This window comes from Dunckerocampus dactyliophorus, chromosome 7 (assembly GCF_027744805.1).
Source record: "Dunckerocampus dactyliophorus isolate RoL2022-P2 chromosome 7, RoL_Ddac_1.1, whole genome shotgun sequence".
Lineage (NCBI taxonomy): Eukaryota > Metazoa > Chordata > Actinopteri > Syngnathiformes > Syngnathidae > Dunckerocampus > Dunckerocampus dactyliophorus.
Window position 1 is genome coordinate 9038838 of NC_072825.1, and position 8663 is coordinate 9047500.

An 8663-nucleotide genomic window follows, 5' to 3' on the forward strand; every position below is an offset into this window, starting at 1 on the left:
AAGACGATTGGGTGAGAAAAAAAGAGTCCACAGTTACCAGCGAATCACGTTGCGCGTTATTGTGAATATTAACGATTGGCATTACCAACAAGGTCTTGGCACTTTTATTCATAGTTTACTGCTTATTTTCGTCGGAAATGACATCATATCAGGGTGTGATGGTTTGTTTTTTTACAAATACGTCTGAATGAAAATTTTAAACTAGTCTTTCAAAAAACGCCTTCAAATGGAGCAATATTGCCTCCACGTGGTGTGATACTAATACTACAGTTGGTATATGATTAATACACGACTACCTTCAGAGAAATAAATTTTAAGACGCAAATAGGAAGGAATGGACATGCATTTATGTCTGCGCGTGGGGTGCATTGATCAGTCTTCGTCTGTTCAATTCATTGACATTTCGAAAGCATCGAATTTAAGATTATTCAGTTCCGGTACCGACATTTGCATCGACATTCAAGGGTGGGCTTCTCTTTACGAGAAACCTGCTAGACAAATATCTAAAGAGCAAACATTCCTGCCGATTGCTCCGTTCGACGGTGCACTTATGACACTAGCCTCACACATTTTGGTCACGGTGTCAATAACGTCGTCTCTTTAAAATGATTGAATTTCCTCAAAAGGCTAAAACAGATTACTTGCATCTATATATTGCCTTTTGAACACGGTTGAGCTAGTTTAGTTCTTAAAACAACGACGCTAGTCTTACTATATTATAAATATTCAGATTTTAACTCCGAATCTACCAATTGGCTTGAAGAAGGCGTGCTCTTAGGCAGTGTAGCCAATCAAATAGTGTAACGTCACTCACAGCCTTAATGTTCACTGTGCTGGCTTTTTCTGTGTAAATTGAGCTCGTGATGAAGAACTGTAACGCTTCAATCGGCAAGGAAGACAAATAAGAAATCATATTTTATCTTATTTTGAGTATTGTGAATCAAAATGCCAATGAATGGTTTTTAGTAACATAACCATACATCGTAACACTCCAAAAGTGTCTACTAGTTGCTGTTTATGCTAGTTATGATACATGTAAAACGCCTCTTTTTACACGTTGCACCCGAACGCCTCATGACATTCTGCTGTGCTCTTTCCCTTCCTCAAACATGGAGGCGCGTTTACGGGCGGTCCTCCACAAAACCAATGAAGCTGTGCCAGAGGAGGGGTTAACTTTCCCGTCATTATAAATAGGTCGAAGTCTTCTTTGACTTTCGCTCTTCTCCCCAAAACAGAAGCAGGATCTGTGGTAGCGCAGAGTGGTTTCCTTTTAAATCCGTAGCAAAAACCATATAACGCCAAAATGAGCAGGAAGTTCTTCGTCGGTGGAAACTGGAAGATGAACGGCGACAAGAAGAGCCTCGGGGAGCTCATTCAGACCATGAACGCCGCCAAGGTGGACCCCAATGTCGGTATGTGGTAGCTAGAGCATCGGTGAAACATCACTTGGTTGTTACAAATTTTTGTGAAGTAACACTGATTGAATCGTGCATGTGACGTGGAACGCTAAAATCGGGGTCTTGTGTCACATTCGTCAAAGGAGAGTTTCGCTTGTGCGTTCAGGGCGGCACGTAGTCCACTGCTAGTCCGTGCACCTTGCATTACCGTCAAATACTTATCGTTCACCTTGAGACTAATATATTTGAACTTCTCCTGTTTTGTTAAACCAGTCCAACGACCAGTATCGCATAAATACATAACAATAAATTACTGATTTAACTACATTCTCGTGTAAGGTTCTCTCTTGTCTGATTTTTCATGTGGGACGTGAAGGTGGCAGTTGGCAGCAGCCTCTTTTTGCTGCAGGCTGGAAAAAGCCACGAATATGGTTCTGCGTCCACTGTTTGTTTTTCAATGGTTTTTAACACAAGTGCGGCAGGCCTGTTTCCGTTGTCAACCCTGCTTTTATACAGTCCTGCAAGTTATGCAACTGTTATGCTGTGTGTTTTTCTGAGAGGCCTGATCTACCATCCTCACACTTTCCATGGACCTTGTCCCATCGGTGAGCACTTTGAGGGCGTACTCGCAATAGACCAATCGTGCCGTGTTGGGGCCCGCTTCAAACAACACATTTGGCCAGGGGATGCGCACTGATCCGTACCCAAGCATGTGCAACAGATGCCGGCTTGTGTAACTGTGCGATTGTGCCTTGTGTAAAGCTCAACGCCTTAAGAGCTGCGCTGAACAGCGGGTTAACAATCCGAGGCTTTTGATTCACTGACTTAACTCATTTGGTGGGGATGTGTGGTCGCGGGTGTGAGCCCAGGCTTGGGCAGGGCTGGACTACCCAGATGGCCACTAGACGGCACACTTCATCTCTTTTGGTACGGTGAAAGAGGAAGGCCAGGGCCCCGCACATTCGCTCATCCGCGTTTAAATTTGTGTGTATCTTCATAAAGATGTGCCCTTTTTTTACTGAATGCGACCGCTCCTCTCACAAGTACTTGATAACAGCAGCCACCTTGCACAAATGCAGGTGCAGGGGACATGTACAAATGATCTAGGTTGAGTCCACCGTTACCATCAGGCAGCCATGACCTCTGCAGTATGCAAGCATGGCTGTGACCTTTGCAGTGTTGAACTTTATGCAGGGAAATGACCTTTTACCTAAGCATCAATAACAGTTTTAATATAGACGACCCAGGGCTACAGTTACAATTTGAATGCCACACTCTTACTGTACTCTGTCTGACCTCACCACACTGCGCTGCTTACTGCCTTTTTAGATAGCATCCGAGTGTTTGCTCATGTAGAAATACAAGATACATGTATGTGTGCACAGTATGTCACAATTGTGACTGTGTGCATATAAGGCTATTGTGGTGTAATGTTGCTTTGTAAAGTAAGTCAAATGTTTTTACAGGAGTTTTCATGGGCTAGGAGTCCCAAAGTTTCACATTAGACTAATTATGGTACATAATATCCCATATACACAAAGAGACAAGAAGTTACAAAGTCAAAACACACATCTAAAGGCAACATTAAAAATGAAGAATAACAATAATAATAATGTTAAGTGTCAAAATTCTCATTATTCTCCATATTTGCCTTGAAATCTCTATGTTGTATAATTCCAGTTTATGTTGGGTACTATGTAGCCTTGCATTCACAAAGCCAGCTGAGTGGAGATGAATTTTGAATGTGAGTGTAACTAAAATGTATTTATTCTTATACAGCGTTGTCCCACAGACAATGGTTACCAAGCAAAATTCTAAATAGTCAAGCTTGGATTATGCTTCTGCGTAGTCACGCAGTCACTACTCCGTCCCCTCCGACGCCATCTTTATCCTTTTTTTGTAGCTCTTCGTCAACATTGCCCACGTTCCTGTGAATCAACTCACTGAGCAACAAACTCTCGTCGACCATTTAGCTTGTTTACTTTCTTCGTCCTGAGCGAACAATGGCAATTAACGAGAGACAGAGTGTGTTATTGGAGCTGAAACTAGAGTAATCAATCCCTCTTATTGCAAAGAGAAGTTTGCAAAGGTGGGCAGGACGCCCTCCGAACGAGTCATATCTATACAGGAAATAATGTAAAAAAAAAACAAATCACATCCAGGGTTTGGTGCCTCGACTCTGGCTTAAAAGTTAAGTGTTTAAGAACCCAGCAGCAAATGCAAAGGCGCTGTTGTATTGATTGGCACAAATTCTCTGGGTTGCATTATTGTGCATAATACACAACACTGGCATGGATACAGGGGTTCAGAACATTCATGTGAGAGTCTCCCATGCTGTTTGAAAGATAACATGTTTTAAAATAGCATCACTTCTGCTGCATTCAAGACTACTCGGAAGGGAAAAATCTTTAACTTGAAAACATATCAGTCGAAAAGTAAAAAAAATGTCTGACAGCATTATGGTAGTTATTTTTCTCAAACTTGTTACCATGAACAGCCTGGATGGTGAAATGGTAAGAAAATGTGTCTTTTCCTCCACAGAGGTTGTGTGCGGTGCCCCGTCTATCTACTTAGACTTTGCAAGATCCAAACTGGACTCCAAGTTTGGCGTGGCTGCACAGAACTGCTACAAAGTCCCCAAGGGGGCCTTCACTGGGGAGATCAGGTACATACCGCTATGTCATAGCTCAACTGGCTGTTTAAATTGTACCTTTTTAAAGGGTCACTGACATGATGCATCAACTTTGCTTAAATATACAGTGTTTGTAATTATGTTCTACATTGATTTTTGAAAGCAAACAGTAAATTTGCAAAAATTCCATTGATGGTTCATGATGCTAGCCATGACAAAATGGACCACAGCTCAGCCTCATTTCCGAAAGTGACCTCATCGAGGTGACACCTCTCAGCTAAAGCACGGTTTAAAAAAACCCCAGAAAAAATGCTTCTTGAGGTAGCTTGTAGACTTGGTTCAGTATATTTTTCATCAAAACAGTAGTCATGCCAAAATGTTGTGTTGCTGCTGGATGTTATAGTATCCGAGTGATACTGTAAGTTAGTTTTCTTTTCCAAATGAGGAAGGTTTAAGACAACAATGGACGAAGCAAGTGCTGAGAACGAGAGGCGGATGGACGGCCACCTCGAGTTCTGTTTTTTGCAGTGATCATTTCACTGACGACTTATTTGAAGGAACATCTTTACAATAAGTATTTGGCTTGAACGTACGGTATAAGCTAGAGATGTCCTGATCCAATCGTCAGGATGGCGATTGGCTGCCGATCAGCTATATTTTGAAGATCTGATAATATCGGCCTCCTCCACCAGATGGGGCCGATCCGGTTGCTGTATAACGTTTGTAACTCTGGACCACACGGCAATAACGTAGGTGCGGTAATGCGCCTCAAAGCTGGTTGCCACTCTACTCCCGCAAACCGCAAGAAGAAAACGCAACACCACCATGCACACGGTGTCCGCGGTGGACCGTGGTGAAGTTAGTTTCACAGTATTCCGCTCAGTAGCCGCAGTGGTAGTTCCCCCTCATTGTGTCCGGACTGCTGTGTCATTGTGCGGGGAGCTCGCAAGCGAAGTGCTGCTCTAACCGCTGGTTGTTTATGCTAGGGACTGTCAATAAATGACTATTGCATTGAAGAGAGTTACTTTAAAAACATTTCATATATTCTAAATCACACCACAAACTGATCTATAACCATGTAAGTATTTTGCGCGCCCATTTTTTCCAATTTTATCTTTTATTGGATGGACTTTTATTTGTCCTTTTTATTGGATTAGGGACCTGACTCTCAGAGGTTTGTTACAAAAGCCAAACAATATTGTTGCCATGCTGTATAATAAAAAAGTACATTCAGCAACACTTTGGTTGCATTATTTTAATGCTTTTGAAGAGCTATTTTCACAACCACAAAGTCATGTTTGTAACGAAAGCTGCTTATTTAAAAAAAAAAAAAAAAAGGGGGGGTGGGGGATCAGCTCGACAAGACTAAAAAAAAAAAAAAAAAACGGATCAGATCGGAAGCCAACAAATGTGGATCGGGACACCCCGAGTATAAACACATTTCGAAAAAGGATGCTATTCCACTGGTACACAGGAAAAAAACAAGAAGAACGAAGAACGACCGCTACATTGAAGTTGGCACAAGAGAGAAAGTCGTATCTTATTTAGATAATGGCTGCTAAACACTATTCCATGATAGTGACAAGGCTGCTAAGAATTCTACATGTTATATACACATTTTCTGACCGCAATATGTTTGCTTTGGGCGGCGGAGGTGGCGACTATTGCGGGAAACATTTACCCTTGACGTGCGGCCACATATACAATCAAACAGGCTATAAAAAACCCTTTATGTCCATTAAGAAGCCAATTTAAAATAATAATTGAAGGATAATCAATTCCAGAGTAATTTACACTTCATCTCCGTCTTAAGGCTTAAATCCATGTTCTGCAAGTTCTCTATTTCATCTCCAAATGTTTCTTCCTCTTCAAACTATTGACGCATCGTTCAAATCTTCGCTAATATCACTGTAAACATCCTCTGTCTCGTACAGCGCTGTTTGTTTACCTGAGCGATAGTACCCCGATGACATCACTCCGGAAATGGAGTGAATTGTGAGAGCTGACTTGTCATGGCACCATGACCTATAAATGTCATTTTTTCAAAATTTACCCATTGGCTTTCAAAAACCAAACAATGGAGAACATAATTACAAACAATATATAACATTTAAGCAAAGTTGACGAATCATGTCAGGGACTCTTTAATGCATGTAACTACACGTGCGTGTCTTCAGCCCTGCGATGATCAAGGACTGTGGCGTCCACTGGGTGATCCTGGGACACTCTGAGAGGCGTCACGTCTTCGGGGAGAGCGATGAGGTGAGTCCGTTTCTGCTATGAAGACGCAAAATGTTATTTGACTGACTGGTGATTCACCTGTCACACTTTTTTTTGCTTGTTATCAGCTCATCGGTCAGAAGACGGCCCACGCTCTGGAGAGCGGCCTCGGCGTGATTGCCTGCATTGGCGAGAAGTTGGACGAGAGGGAGGGCGGCATCACCGAGAAGGTTGTTTTTGCGCAGACCAAGGTCATCGCAGGTAGTTATGACAATCTTTTTCGTTTTGTTTTTTTTTGGGGGGGGGGATTTTTTAGGAATTTTGGTGCTAATCTGGATAAAAATACAGCAAGAGGAATCTATTTAGTTTTTTTTTTGTACCAAAAATGATACTTTTTTCATGAACATAACTGAATCTTAGGTTTGTTCCTTATATTTACTTATGTTGTACTTTAAATGACACAAATGTATGTTGTTCTCTGTGCTAATTAGCTGTCAGCGGGGGCATATGAGGCATTAGAGATGCAGCTAGGAAGTAGGACATATCCAACCTCCCAAAGCATTATCAGGGAAAAAAAAAAGTCTGAACTTTGGTAAGTGTGTCGTTTCGCATTAGAGGTACATTATAGTCAACTATACTGAAAATGTTTTTGGCAGCTTTGTTCACTGTTGTACCAAAGAGGACATAGAGTAGCAACATCTCACCAATTTCAATGCAACATGGGTTGTGATGAATGGCGATATCTGTAGAACCACAAGTATAATGATTTTCGATTTAGGTACAATAAGCGTTGCACGGCGCTTCTCCAAGTTGGAAAGTTTCCCAGTTTTCTGGAATGCAGCAAGAGATTTTAGTGTTTGTTTTTGTGTTGACGTTTCACCATAAAGGCCGTTCATTGCTGCCTCGTTCTTGTTAGAGCGCACACTAGTGATTGCAGGAACTGCCCCTTGTCGCAATGTAGTTTGTATTCTTCAGTGTTCAAATTGATGGTTGGAAGTCTTAACTTTTTTGTTCCAGATAACGTAAAGGACTGGAGCAAGGTGGTGCTTGCCTACGAGCCCGTGTGGGCCATCGGCACAGGCAAGACCGCCTCCCCCCAGCAGGTAAACACAGACAACCACAAATGTTTTCTCTCTCTCCATGACGCCTACAATGGCCCAACGTCTTCTGTGTTGGATTCTTCCAGGCTCAGGAGGTCCATGAGAAGCTGAGGGCGTGGCTGAAGGCCAACGTGTCTGAAGCTGTCGCCAACTCTGTGAGGATCATCTACGGAGGTACCTTGTGCTCTAAATAAATATCACCTGTGTGAGTGTCCTGCAGCCTTCTCATCTCTGCATCCTTTTCCTCCAGGTTCTGTGACCGGCGGCACCTGCAAGGAACTTGGCTCCCAGAAGGACGTGGATGGTTTCCTTGTGGGCGGAGCCTCCCTCAAGCCGGAGTTTGTTGACATTATTAATGCCAAGATGTAAAAGCCCCTGTCGGATAATCCCCCAACTTTCAACACTTAGTCCTCGTCCTTTTTTTTTTTTTTTTATTCAAAGTGTGTCATTCCCTCATTTCATTTATTTGTGAGGAAAAGGAGCAGCTTGGCACGTGCACTGAGGTCGTCTGTGTGCGCTAAAACAGCGACCATTATGCCTTTTTACTCAAAACAGGAGGCTGCGTGCCATCACCGCTCTGTGTCTGTCACATTTGCCTTTATTATGAATAGCCGTGTCTCCTGTGTGCACCTTTGGTGCTCTGTGACTTGTACCTACCCTGTAGCTGTGCTCTCATTGGCTTCTTTGCCAAGAGGGGGCATGTCCATTACGTGCCCATTCATGTTGTGTCATGGCCGATGAGTATTTGAGGGTAAGGAACCTGTAAGAAAACATAATAAACCATTCAGAGACTGTATTAGGTGTGTTCTTTTTCTACATTGAATGTGGTTACGTAAGATACTCAGACTAATGTGCGTGTTCATTTATAGACCATAGCGATCCCTTTAGGATTCTCTGGGTTCCACTGAGCAGGTCGTATTTCAGTAGTGAGACAATAGCTGAATTGCTCCACTCCGCTTGATATATGCAAGAATGGAGCTTTTTCCCAATTGAACCACAAATGAGCATTAACCTAAGATCCTTATATACTACTCACAAGAAGGTAGGGATATTTCAGCATGAACCTAAAATGTACTACTGTATAATCTTTATTTATAGTTTCTCTCATTTTGAATGCACATGTTCAATACTTAATGCACAACTTGCTTTTCGCTAACATGACAGTCTTACATATCCCTAACTTTTTGTGAGTTGTATGTGTAAAATGCTCTAGGACATTTCTAGTTAGAAAAACAATATAACTAAAAATAAAACCACACAAAAATACAAATGGTAAGAGGAAAAAAAGGAATTTACACATGCAATAAAAAAAGA

General features: G+C 42.1%; 2 protein-coding genes and 1 non-coding gene across 3 annotated transcripts in view; 2 read left to right on the top strand and 1 right to left on the bottom strand.

The window, feature by feature from the left end:
- Positions 1–465: 465 nt before the first annotated feature.
- Positions 466–520, bottom strand: LOC129185800 (U7 small nuclear RNA). Its single transcript, XR_008572134.1, has one exon. It is a non-coding gene; the product is annotated as a U7 small nuclear RNA (small nuclear RNA).
- A 606-nt stretch (positions 521–1126) lies between these two features.
- tpi1b (triosephosphate isomerase 1b) lies at positions 1127–8145 on the top strand. The gene is made up of 7 exons (XM_054782886.1): positions 1127–1412; positions 3939–4062; positions 6207–6291; positions 6378–6510; positions 7267–7352; positions 7436–7523; positions 7600–8145. The coding sequence occupies exons 1-7, from the start codon at positions 1304–1306 to the stop codon at positions 7716–7718; spliced, it is 744 nt and encodes a 247-aa protein (XP_054638861.1). The 5' UTR covers positions 1127–1303; the 3' UTR covers positions 7719–8145.
- Positions 8146–8289: 144 nt separating this feature from the next.
- LOC129185608 (zinc finger protein 83-like) overlaps positions 8290–8663 on the top strand; it is a 2266-nt gene continuing 1892 nt past the window's right edge. The window contains exon 1 of the mRNA XM_054782884.1: positions 8290–8663. This exon is cut by the window's right edge and continues 563 nt beyond it. The gene's annotated coding sequence lies outside the window, so the exon portion shown is untranslated.